Below are 23,023 nucleotides of genomic sequence, written 5' to 3' on the forward strand. Positions count from 1 at the left end.
ATATTAAAAAAAAGATCAAATGACTATATGTAATGTAAAAAGTGTCGCTCATACTGATGGCGCCTCAGAGTATTTCCACCAACTCTGCAGTTCTCCTCAGCTATTTGGCACTTTTTAGCGTCTTTCAGCTCATTGTTTTATTTTACTACCTGGAACTTTACTGGTCAGACTCATTTTTCTGCAACATACAACAGGCAGATTTTTGAAAAAGCTCTTATAATAATAATATACATCCACTGTACACTATCTGTCCAGCACCAGACAGCAGACAGACGAAGTTAGAGACTAGCTGCTGAACACAGTGGAACATTTAGCAGCTAAAGAGACAGATATTTTTCTCAGGAGGTGGTGGAAACCAAACTAGAGCTAAAAGTAGAGCTGATAAACCATTGTTTATCAGCTGGCCAGAGACACAACTTTAAATGAATGCCAAAGTTGCTCTGTGTCTGCTGTCTAAATATTGTTTATTGTCATAAAAAATTGGCATCTGTTTGTTAACACGTTAACATTACAAATTACAACATTAACTTTATTATTTAATGTGTTTACAACTTGTTCTGCTCCTATTAAGTGGCCAAATAAATCATTTACCGTTGATTTAATATCCTGAGAACACTTTTACTGATGTCAACTCCTTAATACAGCCACAAAACCATAAAACATTGTCCAAGAGACATATTCTGAATAGATCATGAAGCTATTAGGTAATACATGTATTTTATGTACATGGAACAAATCAGATGTTTTCAGAATCTATTTTATATGGAGCATGATACAATCTCTAGGAAAAGAATGTTCTTAAACCAATGTTCTTGTTAGAAGGTACTTAATGCTTAAGACATTCAATTAAAATCACATGGTCAACTGTGTCAAAAGCTGAAGTAAGATCTAAAAGCAATAAAACAGATGCTTGGCTACTGACAGCTGCTAAAAGAATATCATCAAGAACTCTGAGAAGTGCTGTCTCAGTGCTATGACCCACCCTAAAATCTGACTGAAATTTATCAGAGCCTTTGCCATTCATATGTTCGATGAGCAGCCCAACAACTATTTTTAGTTGCTGGGCAGCTGGGAAGTTTAGATATTGGGTGGAAGTTATTTAAAACAGGTGGATCAAGAGATGGCTTTTTGAGAAGTGGTTTAACTGTTGCTGATTTAAAATTAGCACTTGACCACATAAAAGTGAGGAATTGATAATGGCTAGGACAAATGGTAAGATTTTTTTAAAGAAGCAAGTTGGAATAATGTCCAGTGAACAGGAGGATGATTTCTTTTTAGTTATGACATTAGTTAGATAGTTAGTAGTGACAGACTTAAATGCTAGCGGGGCGCAAGGTGTTTTATAGCAAAGGTCACAGAGAGTTTGAGAAGGGGGGATAATTGCATTCCCAACAGTTTGAATCAGATTAGAAGAAAAATGATAAAAACTCTTCACATTTATAGACGGAGGGCCCAATAAAAAGTTGGGGGAGGGTTTGTGGTGTTGCTGATAACATCGAAGAGTCGTCTGGAGTCATGTTTATGTTTAGATATAAGATCCAAAAAGTAATTAGTACGTGTAATTTTAACTTCCAAGTTAATAAATTTCATGAGATCCCTCAGCCTTTCAAGGTGGGTGGAGAGTTTTGTATCCCTCCATTTGTATTCTGCTTTATGGCGAGTTCTCTTTATTGAATGGATTTCATTGTAAAGCCAGGGCTGAGATGGCATTTTAGGCTTTTTAAGTCTAACAGGAGCAATATTATCTAAGATATTTACACAAGTGGAATTAAAAGAATTTAAAATAGCAGAGAGCTGTGCATCACAGCTCATCGTACTGGAAAATGAGGTATTAAACAAATAAGTTATGGTCAGAAACCCTAATTTCTCTGCATAGGACGTTATTCAGTAAACAACCAGAAGATAAAACCAGGTCCAGGATGTGGCCCTTACTGTGTGTAGCTTTAGCTGGAGCCTGAAGAAGATTAAAAGAATCTATCACACTTAAAAACTCTGAAGCAAGGGGATACTCAGGGCAGCATGTACATTAAAATCATCGAGAATCAGAGTATTTTCATATTCAGGCATAACAAGAGACAGAAGTTCAGAAAAAAGGAAGTGACCCCTTAGATCAACTCAGTGAAGCCTTGTGAGGGTCCTGACCCCAAGGTTGGGAACCACTGGCTTAGATCTCAGTCCTTACAGAAATGCTGCTTTAACGTACTGTGAAATATCTCATTAAGCTGTTTATTTCATTTGTAGGCGTTGAGCGGGCAGTTTTATTTACATGGAAGTTCTACCCTGTTGTCTGTTAGAAAGCAAAAGCAACACTACGCAGACGTGACTTTACTAAATATTTGTCTCTGAATAAATTCAGGTGTGTTTTCTGGTCACTGTAATTGGCAGCGCGCTCAAAAGGCTTCGTAACTTTCCGCCTATTTCCGCCATTCATCGTCTCAGTTGGAAAAAAAAAACACTTCACATTGCCTCCATTTTGCTGTCGTGTGTGTGTGCGTGCGCAGCGTCGGTGTAAACTGTGGAGAAAACAGGACAGAAAGCGGAGGCACCGAGAAATCCCTACAGAAATGGACGGGTAATATTTTATCGATGTCATTTGACACACATTGAGATTGCACTGAGTGTGCGAACGCGTCGTTTAATGGAGAAGTGAAGCAAGTGTCGTATGGTTTCCATAGCCACGCGTTCTCTGCCATTAAGGAAGTGCCTAATGTTAGCATGCTAGCATAACTTAGCTAAAGCCCGCTGTTAATAACATCAGTTGTGGTGTTACTTATTTTTGATAAACATTCTTTGCACGTATGGCGTCGTCCTAAGGAGACGCGTTAAATGCAGTTAACACGACTACTGCTTCTCCATATTAGTATTTTACAGCTGGGTGCTAACTAACGTACAGTATCGTTGATCCTTTGTGTTGTAGCTAGGTAGCATTAGCTGGTGTATGTACTGGATCCTCTGATAAGCATGAGGTGTGTGCTGGTTTTAATAAATACGTCGCAGCATAGCGTGAACAAACACTTCTATTAACGAGCGGAGCTGTGAGGTTAAAATTTCAACATTCATTGAATTGAAACTACCGTTTAAAAAGTACACTTGTTGGCTATAATGCTTATTCAGTTAAATTTTAGTGTCATTACACATTGTGAAGGCACATATGCAAGGAAAGGGGGGCCGGGTGGGGGGGCAACATAGGGACATACATGACATAAGAATAGACACAGTATATACACATAATAAGGCACAATATAGTAAAAATATATCGTAATGTAATATAGTAAAAAATCTGACATTAAGTGTATTAGGGCATGTTATTCATCATAGATTCCAGGTTGACCATGTATTAGGGTTGAATGAGGCATGACCTCAACCATACTTTAGGATGTGATGAATTGTAAATGAGCCCCATGGGAAACGAGTTGTAACATGAAGCCAGATAATGTTGATATGGTGAAGAATAGATATGGAGGACATACAGATATAGCTATGCACAAACCTTACGTATGTAAGAAAATACTAACTTATAGTGGAAGTTGCAGCGCTTGTATCAATGACTGGCAATGTGTCAGTTTGGTGTTCAGTCTATGAACAATATGCAATTAAACAGCTTTGGTTATTGAGCTTGTAACTGGACGTTTTAAAGTAACTGTCATTAGTTGAACATTTTGCTGTTCTTTGACTTATTGTAACAAATTGGCTTCAAAGCTGTCACACTACTTTACAGTAATAAATACACTCACTCAGCACTTTATTAGGAACACCTGTGCAATCTAATGCAGTCTGACACAAAACCTCTACTTTTATTAAACTTATGCATTTTGAGTTTTTGTTGACATTATCAGGAAGGTGATGATTCTACTCAGTGTTTATCATTGAGGTCATAGTGAGTGGTGGTGGTGTACTGGAGCACATTATATTGAAAAGTGTTCCTAATATTTTGCCCCCCCCCCCCCCCCCCCCCCCCCCCCCCCCCCCCCCCGTATGTTAATGAGGTGGACAAAATGGCAAAGCTGTTTTTATTGGATTGCATTCTATTGCACAGGTGTTATTAATAAAGTGCTCGTTGAGGGTATGTGATGAACTGGAACATAATATTATCCCCCAGCTGTTTAGAGTTGGTAATAGATGCTTGAGGATTGTGTAGCAAGTTCCTGTTTTCTGCAAAAAGTTTTCCCCATCAGATGTTTGCTTATCTGTCTTGTTTTCATTTCTGTATTTCATTTTAACCAAACAAACAATGTTTCTCTTTCAGCATCAGTGATGTTGCAGTTGGAGTGAAGGTGAGTTTTGCTGCTTTGGTTTTTAGTTAGTGTTCACTGCACGAATCACATGAGCCTGCCTTGGACACTGTAGGTGTTTTTTTTTTTTTTTTTTTGCAACATTATGAAACAACATGCTCATTGTTATTCCTTGCTGTGGTTGCGTAGAACAAACGGCTTGAGATAAAAGAAATGGATATTACAAAAATGACTGTTCTGTGTTAAACTTAATTCCTTGGACTTTTAGTGAAGGCCTCAAAAAAGGCCAGCAGTGATTGGTCAAATAGCTACACCTCAGACTTGATTAAAGGGAAGCAGTGTTGAGTGGACATTATTTCCAAAAAGGTCTTAGTCTGAACTTCTAGGGCTGCGACTAACTATTTAAATTAATGATCTTTTTGTCTGGATCAATTTTAATGGTAGAAAATTGAGTCACATTGCCCAGAGCTGAAGGTGACTGAAATTGAACATTGAGTAGTTTTGTCCAACCAAAAGTTCAAATCCCAAAGATATCTAATATACCTTCACATAAGACATTGAAAACAAACATTCACCTTTCAGACACTGGAACCAGACAGTTTTGGGGGGGGGACAGTTCATTTTGTGTCTGTCAAGTAATTTCAGCTTTAAATGAACAATTTCCATGACACTTCTTGACATTTGCTCCGTCACGTGTCTCATAGCAAGACCCCCTTTTTCCCTACGACCAAAGTTAATTTCCTTTTTCGGTTATGCTAATTAGTTGATTGGTAGTTATCATGCATTTATAGTGTAATTCTTCTGGACCAAAATAAGAGAAATCTAGTGTGGAGAATTGGTTTAGCCTGAAGATAATGCTGTGTTTATATGCTGTGTTAAACCTTTTTTGTAACACAATAAATGTTACCATAAAACCATCTTTGCATTTTAAATCCTTTTTTTTTTTTCGACATCATACCCTCATGTAAACGTCTTAAGTCAGATTTCTTTTGAAATATTTGTTTTGAGCTTTCATAGCATTAGAAGGGCTCTAATGAAATGTGTAGAGCTCGTGTCCCCCGCTGATCACCAAACAAACTGGTTTCCTGGTGTAAGTGCATCGTGGCTCTGGCTACCTAACCTGATTTGATGAATGCCAGCTGCATTTCCGTCTGCACGAAACAAAGTTAAAGTCCTCTCTCGAAGAGAAACAGAACAGTCATAAAATACTGATTCCTCTGATATGGTTGGTCTTTGCCACCCTGTTTATTTCATCAATATTTCAATGTCAAAGACAAAACAGAGAAAAGGGGGTTTGCCAGCTGTTGGGAGAGAAATCATTTCTGGGATTCTTTTTTAGCTCGTGCACCGTGTGCTCACATTTTGGCCTAAGTCAGACAACTTTATTACCCTTTTCAATTTATTTGTGTCATGTCGCCGCAGCAGGGTCTGCGACGTCTAGTTTATCGTAACCATAAAGAATGTTAGTGACAGAAGAACAATTGGTTCAAATTCAGTCAGACAGAAACAAGGAGGGGGTGTATGAAGCTATTATAAAGTTGTGTGTGTAATGGGTCCCCAGCCAGGTTCCTCGTCATCCCATCAGTCAGGTTTAAGAGCACAGAGCGCCCGTCAGCTCCAGCAAGCCTTCTGGGACCTAGTATAGCTCAGGATGAAATGACACATCTTGACATCTTAAATTCAGCAAGATTAAACCCCACACCAGCGAAGGAGTAGCCAGACCACTCTTCTGCTGTTTTATGTCCCTTCCCACCTACTCCTCAACCCTTTCTTTGTTCCTTTTTAAACTGTCTTCAGAGAGCTCTGTTTTATTGTTGTCTTTGAGGGCCTGTCTGGAAAATGGAAATAGTTTTCCCCATTATTTCACAACAGTGCCTGACTGTCTGTCTTTGTCTTTTCTTTTTTTTTTTTCTCCATAGAGAGGATCAGACGAGCTGAGTATGTACAACAGTCCCAACTCTGGCATGAGCAGTATCAGTGGTGAGTTCGTTCCGACCACCCCTGAATAGGGAGGGGATTGACAGAATTTGCATGAAGCCGATTGATCTGTAGTGACAGACGGCATTAAAAGAAATTAAAGGATTAATAGGTGTTTTTTGAAAAGTGAAACAGGCTGCGTCAGTTCAACTGTTCTCTCATGGGGAGCCATTTAATGCCTGAATAACATCACGCTCCTCAGTAGGTGGGCACCCACACACACACACCACAGCATGTGACTGGAACAGACATGGTGGATACCACTGCATTTTAATGCCTCCTCACTGTTAGATGATATCAGCGGCATCTCAAAGAAAAATTGCAGAATTAAGGATGACTGAAAGAACCGTTTCAGACCGCCACGAAGAGAAGACGGAACATGCGAGCGGAGTTAACCGCCAACAAAAATAAGAACAATGTGAAGGAACACACGAGGGTTTTGGGAGATTGTCTCGTTAATCAAAGTCTTAGTCGACCATTCCTACACAAGGTCCCCCACCAAAGCTAATGTCACCCCAGGGGCCTGTCTAATAGAGTGTGATAAAGATTCTCAGGCTGCCTTTTTGGTTTGGTAGCTTCACAATATTGGCTATTAGTAATGTTGAATAATCAGTCTCGCACAGATTGATGGCGAACGGTTCGTCCGAAGCAGGATTTTCCAGTTCCGCTGCGATACAGATTTTAAAAAAAGAAAAAAAAAAGCCTTGTAAGAAAAAAAAACACCAATAACATGAGTAAGTCAGGTGATTTGCTCCAAAACAGAATTATTGATCATCTTGGAGTAGTTAGACTGGTCAAAGAAGTGTGGTGAAGATGATGAATTTATATTTTCTGTTCTCCTCCATGAAAACACAAAACTTGAAATGTAACTGCATTACAAAGTATAAAGCAAGGCTAAGTAGCTTGTCTTTAGTGCACGGTGGCCATGGGTTCCATTGATGTGACATTGCCTCAGCGAATGGGAACACCACACACACACACAGTTGCTGTAGCTGTAATACTGCTAGAAATGACTGGAGAGGAGCAGTGGTATGTGGCAAAAAGGTAGTACTCCTTATGGAAAGCCTTTTATTTTAGAAGGGTGTCTCTGCAGACCAGAGACTTTGAGAGAGCGGGGTAACTACTTTGAATGGGCAGGGTAACTGTCAATCTTTTTTTTTTTTAAATTTGGCCAATCAGAGGCCTACAATTCTCTGGCAATCAAAGAGAGATTTCACCAATACGGTGCCTAAATTCAACAGAACCAGTCGTCAATCACTTTTTAATACAACTGATCATCTTTCTCATAGGAGAAGGAGGAGGTTCGACATGAAGAAGCTAGCGTCTCTTCAGACTTTTGAATTTGGAGATTTTGAGCCAGACTAAAAGCTGTTAATATGTCACTTTTTTTCAGGCAAGAAAGTCAGTTTATCCTGACCACATGCCAAAACTCGTGTTTGGAAATCTGCTCCAATGTTTTCAGAGATGTGAGGAGTCGCTGGCCGGGTGCTGGTCATCTCAGCTGCTAGCAGCCCCAACCCTGAGATGATCAGCTGGTCAATGTCCGTCGTCATCCTAGGGAGAATATGACCCGATGAACTGATCTGTGCAGCTCTTTGGTGATTCACCGCTGGCTCTAATGTCTCAGTAGCATTTTGATACATGATGTAATTCCTTCTGGAAGATAAATGTTGGTCTTAGGGCTGGGCGATTAATCAAATTTTATTTTCAATTACGATTTTGGCTTCCAACGATTATGAAAACAAGATAATCGAGATAAAACGATCATTGTGCTGCATTCTGTTTTCGCAGCGATGCTCTCGATTTGTCTCGTGTTATAAATCCAGCGCACCCCTTTTCCTCTACAGCGCTGTGCTTTCACCCCTTGTCTAAAAGCCCAAACTCACTCTCACTGGGAATCCACATAGTAAGCAAGACGTGAGCGGCGCATAAGTGCTCTCTATCTGTTGAATCCAAACCCAACGCCGACCTGCGTTCAGTGTCTCTGTCCACAGAAGCAGCAGCCGTCTGTCAGCAGCAGCTCCCGGGGAGCTGAGAGGACAGCGGGCTGCACTAACTGCCTTCACCAGACTGATGGACAGCAGAAATTTACTCAACCAAAATAGTTTTCATGTCGGCTCCATTGATTGATTCATTGATTTTTATTTCCCTGCCCACCATAGTGAGTAAGGGATATCTGCCTGTAGTGAAACAGACAGCTCACAGACAGCCTTGATCAATCAACGTAGATACTGCTAATAAGTTCAGAACGCATATACAGCATGATATTTGTGTGATTTTAAACAGGTGTCTGTGCAGATTACGCTTCACTAAACGCGACAGAAATAGACCGGGAGCTGAAAAAAAAAAAACACGGGGGTCATCGCAAGATGCGCGTCACTGGCACGTTGTCTGGGAGTCTGTGTGGGTTGATACTTTTCATAAAATGGAAACATTTCTGTGAGTAATCGTGTTAAATAATCATGATCTCAATATTGATCAAAATAATTGTGGTGCTGATTTTTGCCATGATAGAGCAGCCCTAGTTGGTCTCACAGATGAAATCTAACAATTGTAGCTGCCACATGAGTTTGTTTCTACTGGACAGAACAACAGCGCTGCTTCTGCAGCTCTATATGTACACATATCACCACATTTACATAAATATTAATGTATTCAAATAAACAGATCAGTCTACATTCAACCTGTTTTTAGTGCCGCTAACCAAGCTCCACCAATTCAGTGAGGAACATGTTTCACTTCCTGTAAATTCTTCACAATAAAATAATTTAAAAGCTTCTAATTTGAAGCAGTGAAGTAGGAAATGTTGAGTTTGCATCAGCGGTAACTTTATATAACTCTAATACATAAAGCTGGCCAATCAGAACAGAGCTGGGGGCTCATCGGGAGGGGGGCCTTAAAGGGACAGGACCTAAAATAGACTGTAGAGAGACAAGAGCTATACCGAGGGGCTGCATAAGGGGCCAGTATAAGATAAATAATACGTTTTTTTAAACTGTGAATCACGCAAAGCTACTCTAGTGGAGTCCAAAAATTAAAATTTAGAGCTGGAAATGAGCAAAATAGGTCATCTCTAATAAAAGTCTACAATACTATTTGTTTACTGGCTCACTGTTTTTCTTTTTTGACAGTGAACTGGAACTGTTTGGCCTTATTCTCCAACAAAATTTGAGTGAGGTGGCAAGTCAGCTGTTGCGACAAAAAATAATTTGAGCTCTAGTCAAAGGATCAAAGCATCAACAGACAGCAGCGTTTTTAATCCACATTTTAAACAGGCATACCAATTACAAATCGGAAGATAAGCGCATCATCTCAGGGCTACAAAATAAACACCATCTTTTGTCACAACCTTCATTTTTCATCTTTTTGTTCTGTCTTGTATAGAATTTAAATTCCTTTGGACACTTTTGTCTGTCAAATTGTGATTTGATTTTGATGTGGACAAACTGTACTGCACCACGCACGTTCTCCAGCCTTTGCCACCATTGTCTCCAAAAAATCCAGGGAAAACCCCGGCTAGATAATGAATGGAACATGCTACAGTGAACCAGTTTTTAGGTTAGATTGTCCATCTGTCCTGTTTATCGATTGTGTTGCCATCATGCATTTACATTGGGGGGAAAAACATCCAAGCAAGTTAAAATGGTGCTTATACCACAGAGTCAGCCAGAATTTGGGACTCTTGGCTTCCTTTTAGCCATCGGCAGTGTAATGCTGAAGGCTGAAGTGAACATAAGCAAGATGAAGTGCTGAGGTTATGTAACATTACCTAACTATGCACACTTTTTTACAGAATAAAACATAAGCTAAAATGAATATATTTTTTACAAACGTGTTCAGGCGAGCAGAACATTCTTTGAAATCCTTGAATTCTTGATCCAGGTCATGAATCCTGTTTCTATGTATATTCACGCTATATTCCACCAGCAGCAACAAAGATTTCTGACCTAAATCCTGTAGTGTTTTGTGTTTGGTTTATATTTCCACAACATGTAAACAAACAAACAAAAAAAATTGGAACAAACATCTAAAGCTTAGGGTAATCAAAAAACGTTTTGTGAGTTGTTAAACTATTCATCTACATTGTATAGAAATGGGGATGCACAAAATCTACGGTTCGGTATGATTTCGGTACAGCAGAAAAAAAGAAGGGTAGAAAATAACATTTTGGTCTTTTATTTTGAAAAAGGTTAACATCCAACAATGGCTCATTGGCCAAAACTATTACTGAAACAGTTTAGTTGCTGCAGTGGAAAAGAAAAACTTTGTGTTTGTTGCAAGGAGTCAAGACACCTGCTGACAGTCGTTATGTGCTGATTTATGGTCTAACTGTATATAAAGTAGTGTAAACTAGCTCCACCTCCAACAGCTACAACAGTAACATGCTGCTCTTACACTGATGCTTCACTATTAATAATCTAATGATGTCATATGTAATATATAATGCATGGAAAAATTAAAAGCCATATAAAAGTCCATGTAACTGAGAATTGCAACTGCCTTATTTAAGCTGGATTTAGTCTCTTCCTTGTGTGTTTGATGTTTGTCTTCTCTATCTGTTGATTTATTTCTACTCAAATTGTTACTGGTGTGCTGTCTTGGTCAGGTCTCCCTCGGAAAAGAGATTTCAATCTCATACTTTTTAGCTACATTTTTGTCTCTCATAACTGGTTTTTATCAGACAGTTGTTCTGAATGGCTTCACTCAAAGGCAGAGTGAAAAGCCGAGGGGGATGGAGAGACGCGATATTGTCTCACTACAGAGATAACGGAGCATATTTTAATATTAGCGTTGCACTCGGTCAGTTTTATGGGTCTTTTGTTTGTCATTCTGACAGCAGCGACTCTACAGGGTAACCTGGGCAACCAGCCTACCTTGGCTAAGCTGGCGAGCACACACCCATGAGCATGCTATAGCTATCTGGTGCACTGCCAAAACGTTCCGTGTAGAACTCGTGTTCTAGAATTATTGTTCCGCATGTCGGACTAAGTGGATTATTAAACTATTTTGACAGTAATCGTTTGGGTCACAGAGCATATTCTTCGTACCACTGTACGCACCAAACCGTAACGTCCATACTGTTATGGTTTGGGACGAATAGACGCACCGTTACAGAAAGAATTCTATCAATAGGGTAAACGTTGTTAGCAATGGAGATAAACACTCTTCAGTGCTGCTTACAGAGGTTAAAAGACGTGCCTCTCAGCCAGTTGAGGTCACCCCCTATATCCATTCTAAAGGACAGTCTCCCAAAACCTGAATATCTTATACAACATTTAACATGCAGATATACAGTCCCTGATACTGTTTCAGCAGCCAATAACAACACAGCACATAGCAAGTTAGAACATCTAACCATAGCAAGGGAGAAAAGTTTGGGTGGGTGAGTTTTTGAGTAAAAGAGAAGTCTGGTGACATGTTTTTCTTTTTGTCAACAAATCCCATGTTCAAACCATGTATAAAAACCTGATGTATCTTATTCCTCTGTGCCACAGAGCTCTATTGTTGTCCAAAAGCTATTAAGAACACATCAGTTCAGTAGGAAGCAATGGGCTCGGGGCTGAGTGCCACAGACAGAGTAGGGAAGTCAGAAAGTATTGGGAGATGGACACGTTCATGGGATTACTTGACACTAACAAAAACGTAGAATATCTCCAGCCTTACCCTTTTTTTTAAAAATTGGGATGATGTCATTGTTTTGGTTAGCCCATTTAATCAGTGCTTATGCTAAATTTTAGATGGGGCTTCTAATGGCAGTGACAGTAAAAAGCTGAAGGTGGAGGAGGCCCCACCTTCTCGTGTGCTCCACATCAGGAAACTACCCAACGAGGCCTCAGAGACAGAAGTCATCGCCCTCGGTTTGCCTTTTGGCAAAGTCACCAATATCCTCACACTGAAGGGAAAGAACCAGGTGAGTGGGAGAGACTGATGGACAAAGTGTGTTTGTAGAATTCTTCACCGAACAATAGTTTGGTGTCAGTTTGAGTGTGGGTCGGGGTGGGTGCTGAGAATAATGCTGTCTTTCTGGATTATAGAGGTCAGATTGAGTTTTATTTTCCTGTCTTGACATGTGGAGAACCACCGCATGGATATTTTGGATAAAATTCAGTCTTGCTGTCTTGAACAGCATCTGAAACATGCCCACAACTCCATACAAAAGCCGGCCAAAAAGCCTGTTGTCTGCCTGCAGAGGAGGGCCGTAAGAAGTGCTTGACATTTGTCCCTTAGATTCCTGTCAAGTACAGCTGCTTTGTTCTCCTCACAGCACCGGCGTCGGTGCATCGGCTAGTCTCGATCGATCGGCAGCTGCCTCATTTCAACGTTCAGACGACTTCCTCTGTGTCGCTCTGATAACGCTGCCGTTGCCACCACAGCGGCTTCAGCGGCGCATTACATCTCACTCTGCAGCAGTGACCTCTGACAAGGAGGCGGTGTTGTTGGGCTTGTTTATTTATTAGAATAACTGTTTATTTTTCTGTTACTCAATTTACTCAAGAGATTTCTGTGACAGTTGGTGGAAAGGTTTGTCCAAATTAGGGCTGACCAATTAATTGAAGTTTTATCGCTATTGTAACACGGTCTACTGCAATTTTCAAATCAAAGGGGGCACAGTATTTTTAAAAGTGAAATGTGTCAAAAACACCATTTTAAATTAAATATTGTCATGCCGCAGAGATGTCCTGCCCTATAAAAATCACACCATAATCATTTTAATGTTTTTCAATGAGAATAATGATGTAAAAACGATTCCCCAATTGCAGTATCAGTCAAAATAATCACTATTAGATATTTACTCATTTTCAGCCCTAGTCCAAATCTAGTAAAAACTTGGTAGGAATTATCAGAGGATTACTAAGTGAATGGTAACAACGGTGGTGAGTTCATCAGAGCTTTGAGTTCACTCTTCTCTTCTTCCAGGCATTCTTGGAGATGGGGACGGAGGAGGCAGCCATCACTATGGTTAACTACTACACCACAGTAACTCCTCACATCCGCAACGTTCCCGTCTTCATTCAGTACTCCAATCACAAAGAACTCAAAACTGATGCTGGCAATCAGGTTAGTAGAGGCAGGCTAACACAGCACTGTGTTCAGGGAACTCTTAACTCTTTTTTTTTTTACATTTCTTCTCATTTGCTAGTGAATAAAACAATGGCTCGTCCTCTTGTGTGCTTCATTGTTAATGATGGTGACTGACAGCTTGTGTTTGGCTGTAGCGGACCCAGGCAGTACTACAGGCAGTGTCAGCAGTCCAGTCCGGCGGGTCACCCAGCTCAGACGTACAGGAGGCTCTGGCTGCAGCCTCCAGTCCTGTGCTGCGGATCATCATCGACAACATGTTCTACCCAGTAACGCTGGATGTACTGCAACAGGTATATAAAGCACGCACACAGTATACATGTGACCACTTCTACTTTGAACCCGCTGATTGTCATATACAGCTGCAAAAGTCATTTAGTATAAGAGGGACATTTCATACATATAGTTTGAATTGACTGCAGTGTTGCTCTTGCTTTTGTGATCTTTAGTGATAATCACGACAGCTTGACCAGTATTGTTTTTGCATTGAATTGTAAGCTAAAGTGCCTGATGCGGATTCTATTCACACTCCTGCAAATAAAAGATTTATCAGTTGTCGTGATCCCACGCAGTAACAAATGGTTCAGTTGGCAAGTTTGAGAATATATGTTGTTTAGTATTTGAATGTTAATGTTAATGTTTCCTTGGTTTGTTTCCAGATTTTCTCCAAGTTTGGCACAGTCATGAAGATAATCACATTTACCAAGAACAATCAGTTTCAGGCCCTTCTGCAGTTCAGCGATCCTGTCAATGCACAGCAGGCCAAACTGGTAAGAAATCATCCCTCTCTTAACTCAGGCTGTACATGTTTATCACTAATCATTCATTCAGTCTAGCTTAATGTAGTAATCGTTGAGCTCTTCCCACGCCAGGCACTGGACGGTCAGAACATCTACAACTCATGTTGCACACTGCGTATCGACTTCTCCAAGCTGGTCAACCTAAATGTCAAGTACAACAACGATAAGAGTCGCGACTACACGCGACCCGAGCTGCCGGCTGGCGATGGCCAGCCCAGCCTCGACCCCACGGTGGCCGCAGCCTTCAGCAAAGACTCCAACTCCCTCCTCGGTAAGATCCCAGGTACATGACGCTTTTATTATTCCTTCTTTTATCTTTGGTCTCTGATCCAGTCTAGCAAATGCTTTTAAGCTGTGGTCATGTCTAGCTAGTTTTAATGATGAGACCATGTGATTAGATCTCACATGGTGTGATTTTTATTGTGAGACAGGATTGTGTTCATGTAAAAGAACTGTGACTCGGCTAAAACACTTTGAATAGAATTAGTAGATATTTAATGGTAGCTTTTATATGAATGAGTCATTTGAGGTAGATAAAGTAGTCTCTTTGCTTAGAGTTGTAATGCTGTGGTTTAGTTGAAGTGCTGCACCCCACTCCATGATTGTCTCGTCTACTTCCTGACAGGAGCCCTGAACCCTCTGAGCGCGGCAGCGGCGGCCGCTGCTGCTGCAGGGAGGGTGGCCCTAGCTGGACAGGCAGGATCCAGCGGGGTGCTGTTGGTCAGCAACCTCAACGAGGAGGTCAGTAACATTCATACACACACACACACACACACACACACACACACACACACACACACACACACACACCAGTCAGATGGACCATCTAAGGCCATATTTAGACCAATTCAGGCAGTGTGGCAAAAACACCAGTCCTCCCATTCTTTTAAATAGGGCTAGTGTGTTTAGCCTGTGGGCATTTTGGCCACAGCGGCGCTGCACCAGCCTGTGGCGAGAAAGTCGATCCAGAGTCAACTTTCGGAGAAACGCTAACCCGACATCACGCTGCAATGGCCAATCACAGGCGGAGATGAGACTGATCAGAGCTAAACTCTGCCATGAGGGAGTACAAAGATGCTATCAGGAGGAAGGGGAGGACATTCCTCTTCGTTTGATAACGTTAAAAGTAAAGTTAGACTTTGCTGTCGGTTTCCCGACTCATTTTAAAAAAATGACAAGAGAAAAAGAAAGAAAGAGAGAGAGCAGCCGTGGTGGAGCGAGCTAGAGTGAATGAAGAGAGGGAGCGCCGGCAGCCAGAAAGTTGATGAATCAGATCAATAAAACCTTATTTTCTGATTGTTTCACAGCGGTTACGTTCTTAGCACAAACACCTCCACTCAACCCCGCGCTGCACCGCCTGATTTGGTCTGAATGCGGCCTAAAACTTAAACTCCACCACCTTTACCCACCTCCCAACCCCTCTGTTGTTGTTTTTTTTTGCCCCCTGGTTATTTCCAGTTGTTCTCCTTATACTGCCATTTCCATTTTCATTGCCTCTCACCAGCCATTCAGGACACATTGAGGTTTTTGTACATATTTAACCCACGATCTTGAACTTACACAACTTATTCTGGCAGTTCCATATGACACTTGTGTGATCTTGGGCAGTGACTTTTAGAAATGAGAAAGTAGAGAGTTTGATGCAGTTGTGCCGCCTTTAACTGAACATTAGAGGACGGTTTTGTGGACCTGTAGATATTTTTATAGCACCGCATTTCTCTTTGTAGCACAGCTGATATCTGATCCGTAAAAAATCAGGTTCACATCCCTAGAAAAGCCTCCTGGGTTCTCTCATTTTTTTAAAAAAGTATTTCCATTTTTAAACCAAGAGGAGCTGTGAGTTGGTGTACAATTTAATTTATGGTGTCTGTTCTAATCTCTAATCACTGAACTCTCTCAGGACACAGGAAGAATCACAATTGGTGTTCCACTTTTAAAACCCCAAACCTTGTTAGAAGAGATAAATTGTTCTTTTTTGATATGAAGCAAGATTTTTTTTGTCTAACCTTTTCTTTGCTGTATTTTCTAGTGTCCTTTACAGTACATGCCCAGAGCCTTGCTGTTGTTTTTTTTTTTTTTTTTTTCTTTTTTCCCTTTTGGTCAAGAGTCATTATGTCCCCCCCGTCAGAGGGAAGGGGGGGGGATTTGCTGTCTCTGTCACCACACCAAAAACCTCCCCTCTTTTCCCTCATCCACTGTTCTTCCCTTCCCTTCTCTTGTCAAACTGTATCTAACTCAGCTAACTGTCTCTCTTCTGTTTTTTCTCTCTAAGCTGTCCTCACCTCTCCTCAGCTCATATATTCAAAAAAAAAAAAAAAAAAAAAAAAAAAAAGCTCATATGAAATCATTCTGTGGTCTCCTGACCTGTGCCTCGGTTCTGGGAACAAATACCTGCCTCTCTGAAAACGCTCACTCGCTGTCTTTTCTTTCTCCCTCTTCCTCTGCGTTTTTTTTTTTTTTTCTCCTTCTCTAACTGTGACTTAAATAGCATCTAATTTGTCTCACCTAATGTGTCTGTCTCTTTCCTCATCAGTCTGTTCTCTCTGGCTGTGAATGAATGTGTCATACCGGAGCCTTTTGACAGTATCTAAACCATCCAAACAGAAGATACTGTGCTTCAACTTTCTTTTTTTTAGCCTCTCGGACTTGTGTGAACGCCACCTTTTCACTCAGATGGCCTTCACATCAACTCTTGCATGCTAAAAATTTTTTGCTGCTCAACTAAATTGTAATTGCATGGTCTCTTAACTAATTTTCCCCCCTCAGCTTCTGTCACTCTCGTAGTACCATACTCCCTCGCTGAAAGATTTGCAGATCTTCAGATTTCTGACCTGCTGCATGTTGTTTTTTATCCCATGGTTATGACTTTTATATTGCTGATTTTTTTTTATTATAATTTTGACATGAATGTACCTTTTACCCCATGCTTGTCCAGGGTGAAATACATTTTGGCGAGTTACAAGTTATTGCTGTATTTTGACTAAAGAAAAAAAAAACATTGATCCAAGCCATTATCTCTGACCAAACTACCTGCATTATTCCAGTGTACTGACCTATATTTTATTTTTTGTCCCTCCCCCCCTCCTCACTTTTTATTTTCCCCCCCCCTTCCCAATTTGCATTTGCCTCCCTATACATCTCCCTCCTCTCTCTCTCTACCCCCCCACCCCCACCCCTCTCTCCCCTCTCTCCATACATCCTTCCTTCCTCCACTCCACTGCTGGTGGTGGGGGGGGGGGGGGTGGGGGGGGTGGGGGATGATTTTTTTTTTTTAACTCCTCAAATCACCCCCTTCTTCCTCCTCCACCACCACCACCCACCTACCTCCTCCTCCTCCTCCTCCTCCTCCTCCTCCTCCTACATTAACACGCCCCTCCCCTCCCCCTTCCCCTCCTCCCTCCAAACCCCCCCCCCCCCCCCTCCATGACTCTTCTTCCGCCGCCTGCTCCCCTCCTCCATGACCCACCACCTCCATCACTCTCCGGGGGGAAAACAAAAACCACCATTCCTCCTACCTACCTCCGTTCTGGATCGATCTGTCCATCTCTACCTCCGCTCCGCTCCGACTCTTCTACCTCTCTACCTGTCTCACGCTGCTTGTTGCTCTTCTCTCCCTCTAAAGATGGTTACGCCCCAAAGTCTGTTTACCCTCTTCGGTATGTTATCGTTAGCTCTCTCTCTCTCCTCTCTCTCTCTCTCTTTCATCTGCCTTCTCTTTTTGTTCTATTTCCATTCTATCTTTGAGACATTTGTCATTATTATTATTATTATTATTATTATTATTGTTATTATTATTATTATTATTATTATTATTATTATTACAAGCTTATGTATATTTGTTTGCGCACAGTAGCTTGTTTGGTAAATTATAATACATTTTGGACCCCCTGTTTATTGGTTTGGGTTAATGTTTATCATTTTGCCCTGAAATTCACTGTGTAGTAAGTAGATAATGCACGGTTAAGTGATTTTATTTTGAGCATGTTTTTTATTTCTAGCCATCTGCCACAGCTTGATAACTTATCTGTTTAGAGGGTGTCTCTTCTCTCTTTACCTGTACCTTTCTACACACCTCTCACTCTAAAAGTCTTCTGTAAAAAAAAAATTTTCTTGTGTGTACTCTGCTATTCTCTCTTCTTTTTGATTCTTGTCTGAAATATCCTTGTCTCCAGCGCTAACTTTTTTTTTTTGTTTTTTCTAACTGTCTGCTCTCTCTCCACCTCACCTCTCCTCCTCCTCCTCCTCCTCCTCCCGCCTGCCTGCGGCTCTAACGTTAGGAGTCTACGGGGATGTCCAGAGGGTGAAAATTCTTTACAATAAGAAGGACAGCGCTCTCATTCAGATGTCAGACGCCAACCAGGCCCAGCTAGGTGAGCAGATTTCCTAACCGATCGGATTCAAGTCATCCAGGTTGAAATGATCTTGTTATGCTAGTGGCTCTTTATCGTATCTGAAGTTATATTTTCAACGTTATAAAAGCAACAGACAAAAACAGGAAGATTTAATTTCCGTCTGTGATCAGCTGTTGTTGACTGAGAGGACAGAACCAGTTTTGACCGGTTCCCTGATTCATGTTCACAACCTCTCATGAATGTATCGGGGGATGTATCATATGTATGAACGTTCAACCGATGGCTGAAACTGTTGTGATGCAGGCGGATAATTTTAGTTCAGGCGACTCTTCCGCTCGTTATCGTGGAGTGACGTTACAGCGTGGTGTTCTTTTTAAAGTCACAAACTTATCTTTTATCAAGTTCAGACACAAACTACAGAGAGCCTATTAACCAAACAACTGCCAAATGTTTCCCTTCAGCTGTCACAGAATCAATGTTAACTGGCTACAGCTGATCTAATCTTTGATCAGTGATGTTTGTCATTTGAAGCCAACAGAAGTGAGGGTCAGCGAGGCTAAAACTGAGAATCTGAGTATTCTGCCGACATGAAACTGGATCCATAATGAACTGACTGTCTGAAACAAGCCTAATGTATTAGGTCATTGTGGGATTTGTTGGATTTTAGTGTGATTTTTTTTGCATCAATGTGAAGAAGTTTCTTAATTATTTGTACTAATTTCACTGGATGTGACAAAAGCATTCTGTTCCCATCTGGTTATTTTATCCATAAGCAGTTTCTCAATTGTTTTTTTTTCCCAGAAAGTTTACTAAAACACTATATTCATCTGTTGCTAATTGGATATGGATCCAGTTTCAACTCTGTAGTGTCGCAATTGTTGTGGTATCGGGTTCAGTTAAAGCAGCAAGTGAACAGCACGTGGCAGAATGCAGCCTCCTCACCACTGACCTTCGCTGCTTTACTTTCCTTTTTGCCTCGACCAAAGCAATGAGCCACTTGAACGGCCAGAAAATGTACGGGAAGATCATCCGGGTGACCCTGTCCAAGCACCAGACGGTGGCGCTGCCTCGTGACGGCCTGGACGACCAGGGCCTGACCAAAGACTACGCCAACTCCCCACTCCACCGCTTCAAGAAACCTGGATCCAAAAACTTCCAGAACATCTTCCCACCATCTGCCACACTCCACCTCTCCAACATCCCGTAAGTACAAGGGGTCTCATTTATAAAACAGTGCATAAGCTCTATAATAATAATGTATGTTTGCATAAAAGCCGGAAATGGTGTGCGCCAAAAAATAATCAGATTTACAAAACCGCGCGTGTGCACAAATGCACATATTTTTCCCTTTTATAAATCACAGTCCACCTGGAAATGTGCTCACGTAGTTCAACCTCATATCCAGCCGTCTACACGCCCACATTCAACCATAAATGGTCAATGCAAAAGTATTCATGAATATTGATATTCATGTGTTTCTTTCACTGGACCAATCAGTCTCTGTCTTGAGACGCCTGACCAATTGGTGCTGAGAGTCAGTGTATCGGACCCTCTCGCTGGCGTGTGATTGGGCAGCTGCACAGGAATGACCGCAACAATCATGAACAGACTTTTTTACTGTTTTATTTCTACAACCGATGATGATAAGTTGATCAGTTAGTTAATGTGGTTGAGTTGAAAAGGAATCAGTATGTTCAGGGTTCATATGGAGGAAGGGCCAGCCAGACTTTCCTGAATCCTTCCACCTGCCACATCCTGACATCATTCATTGCAGCAGCTGCTGTGCTTCTCCTCAGCTGACCCTCTCCTCTGCGCTCCAGGTGAGAGCGCTGATGAAATGTTGAGCAGACTTTGAATTAAGATTTGAGTTGGTTTATATCTTTTTCAAATTGAAAGGTGCTTATGGAATAGTTATGGCTCACTACGAACGCAAGTACAGATAACACTGCTGGTCTGAATGTTTATGATAAAGTGGATCTATAACTAACTTGTAATTTGAAGTGAATTTATGTGTGAGAGGAATCATTATACAATCTGGCTTCAGTTCACCACCTCACCATCTTCATTACCAATTTCCCTATTACTATTTTGACATTATAGACCAAACAAAAAAAGAATCAGCTGATTGATAATCAAAGTAATAGTTACTTACAGCCCTAATACAGATAGCCTTGGTTTTATTCATCCAGGTTTTGTGATATCTGACATTTCTCTCGCCACCACACTACAACGGAAGTGGACAGAATTTCATTTGTGATGCTCACGGCTTTGAAAAACTACATGTAAAAAGTTCAACAACAACTTTTTCCGAAACAATAATCCACAAGCATCTCTGTGAGCAGTTTTCAGTGGAACTACTTTATGCCAAAGAATTACGACAGCCACACAACGAGGTGTGTTTGTGTGTCATAACATGCCTGAAATTTCATGTGTAATGTGTGTTCTTCATGTGAATAGACAAGATGTGACGGAGGACGACCTGCGGCTGCTCTTCTCCAATGCTGGAGGCACTGTGAAAGCATTCAAGTTTTTCCAGTACGTAGACCTATCCTACAATGAGACATGTTTGTCACTGTTGAATAATCATTCGGGATTCTTGCTCTATTTTAGTTTTGCACTCCAGTGTTTCCTGTGACACCACTGTTTCATATTTTCCAGGGATCGTAAAATGGCTTTGATCCAGATGTCAACCGTGGAGGAAGCTATCCAGGCTTTGATTGACCTTCACAACTACAACATGGGAGGCAACCAGCACCTGAGAGTCTCCTTCTCCAAGTCCACCATTTAAGAATGTGACCCACAAAACTCCTGACAGCACCATAGTTTACTGCGTGGGAGCTGGCTGTCAGCAACCTTTCAGACTGTGTCTGGACACTGGGGGGGGGACCACATTGATTGAATCAGTTTTGTTGTTGGGGTTTTGTTGATCCTGTCATTCCTTGAGAGAGACTGAAACCTTTGACTTGCATCCTGTTTTTTAAAAAAAAAAAAAAAGAACAATTGAGTACGTTGCAGATACTGGATCCTCCCAGCTGATCTTAACTGTACCTCTGTATTTTTATGTCAAGCAAAATATTGACATGATTGATTGTCCCCCTGTATGATAGTTTGATGTAGATCAGTGTTTAACTCTTGATTTAGTTGAAAAGATACAGTACTTATGTGCCTTACTTGACAATATCAACTGTTTCTACAGCTGGACATGTTCATTAATACCCTCCTATGCTTTTGAGGCACATTGGTATTGGATATTTTTATGTTTTGTCATCTTCTAGATGTTATTACAGTTTTTGAAGGTCTGCCACCAACCAGGCATCGCTTTTTTTGTTTTGTTCCAGAGTTTTAGATTCATAACATTTTCCTTTTTAGTTTAGCAGGAGAGAAGGATATTCCTGAGGCAAGAACATGTAAGAGTTTTTACAGCAGCCTGCAACGCGCAGTTGAACTTGAATTCCATTATTCCACAAGTACTATGTTCAGTGTAAGATTGTTCTCCCCCAGTTTTGAGTTCACAATTCATGCTTCAGATAAACTATCACAACGTGGCTCGTGGCTAAGTATTTCTTTCTTTCTATCTGTGTTTTTGAAGCCTTCCATGCGTTTTCCATAGCAGTGAGGTGTAATTGTCAGTGACAATGGTTTTCTAAGCATGTATAGTTATGATAGGATCTCACATCAGAAAGTGTTGCATGCTGTGAAAGCAGTTAGAAGATGAGTCCACTGTGATTTCATTGTCATGTGACAGTTTATTCGAGAGGGCTACTCGGTTGGACCAAAGTTTCTGTGCCTTTAGTGTTCCTTTAATTCATTTGAACAAAAACAAGCATTTGGAAACACTGAAATTTTGCATTTCAGGGAAAAATGTCCAGAATTTTAAGTGTTAATTCCCTCATGTTTTTTAATACAAGACCTCTTGACTTGAGGTGTTTGTTCAGAAATAATGGTTATGTATATTTTTTTTCCTCCCAAGTCCGATTTTTATACAGCTCAAAATGTAAGGATTTGGTATAGGTCTGAAGAGGCACAATTAAAGGATGAATTATTTTCTAACAAGGGGAGGTGCGACTTGGTTTCCTGCTTTTTGAGTTTTCCCTCTCATGGTCTCTCTCGTGTATTCTGCATTACCTCTGTAGCATGCCTAATAAAACTCTTCTGTAGCTCTGCATTCACCTCCTCTGCCTCTCTTCTCTGTTCTGTCTGCTCAGCTCACTTCTGAAACCATCTTCAGTCCCAGGGTGGGAAGAAAGCCAAAATCCATTTTGGAGCCACTTGAAAACAAGCTCTAATAAGCCAGATTGAGCCCTCTGATGGTACTAATTCACAGGACAAGAAGTACATTTTCTTGATGTGTTTCCCACCCTGCCAACTGACACAGTCTATTCCTCTGATGTCTTGCTCTTCTTTCCTCTGGTAGTTGCCTATTTTCTAATCAGTCTCTAAGGGCCTTCGCTCTCCTGACAATCTGTCTGATCTATCTACTTGCTCTCACACCTTTATCAATTACGTAAATGGCCTCAGTTGTCATTTTTCCAGGCATTCTGCATTTTACTGTACTGGCAGCTTTGGAGCATTTTTGAATAAA

The 23,023-nt window shown here is 41.0% G+C and overlaps 1 protein-coding gene across 3 annotated transcripts; it reads left to right on the forward strand.

The window, feature by feature from the left end:
- The first annotated feature begins 2,428 nt into the window (after window positions 1–2,428).
- Window positions 2,429–22,494, forward strand: LOC122972456 (polypyrimidine tract-binding protein 2-like). Of its 3 annotated transcripts, none has more exons than XM_044339573.1 (14): window positions 2,429–2,572; window positions 4,247–4,274; window positions 6,152–6,212; window positions 11,948–12,120; window positions 13,128–13,268; window positions 13,427–13,582; window positions 13,949–14,059; window positions 14,162–14,372; window positions 14,715–14,830; window positions 17,712–17,745; window positions 18,367–18,459; window positions 19,428–19,644; window positions 20,899–20,976; window positions 21,100–22,494. In XM_044339573.1, exons 1-14 carry the CDS (start codon window positions 2,565–2,567, stop codon window positions 21,227–21,229), a joined length of 1,557 nt encoding a protein of 518 aa, XP_044195508.1. In that variant the 5' UTR covers window positions 2,429–2,564; the 3' UTR covers window positions 21,230–22,494. The 3 variants fall into 3 exon arrangements, with proteins under 3 accessions (XP_044195508.1, XP_044195509.1, XP_044195510.1); XM_044339574.1 differs by having other exon boundaries at window positions 14,162–14,360; XM_044339575.1 differs by having other exon boundaries at window positions 6,152–6,170.
- The last annotated feature ends 529 nt before the right edge of the window (window positions 22,495–23,023 follow it).

The sequence above is a fragment of the Thunnus albacares genome, chromosome 21, assembly GCF_914725855.1.
Source record: "Thunnus albacares chromosome 21, fThuAlb1.1, whole genome shotgun sequence".
In the NCBI taxonomy this organism is placed as follows: Eukaryota; Metazoa; Chordata; class Actinopteri; order Scombriformes; family Scombridae; genus Thunnus; species Thunnus albacares.

What these genes read in the sequence shown, in the direction of transcription:
- LOC122972456 (XM_044339573.1), top strand. An exon ending in TCAGCAACCTCAACGAGGAG is followed by an intron (nt 14,831 to 17,711) that starts GTCAGTAACATT and finishes CTCCCTCTAAAG; the next exon opens with ATGGTTACGCCCCAAAGTCT. An exon ending in CTCCACCTCTCCAACATCCC is followed by an intron (nt 19,645 to 20,898) that starts GTAAGTACAAGG and finishes TCATGTGAATAG; the next exon opens with ACAAGATGTGACGGAGGACG.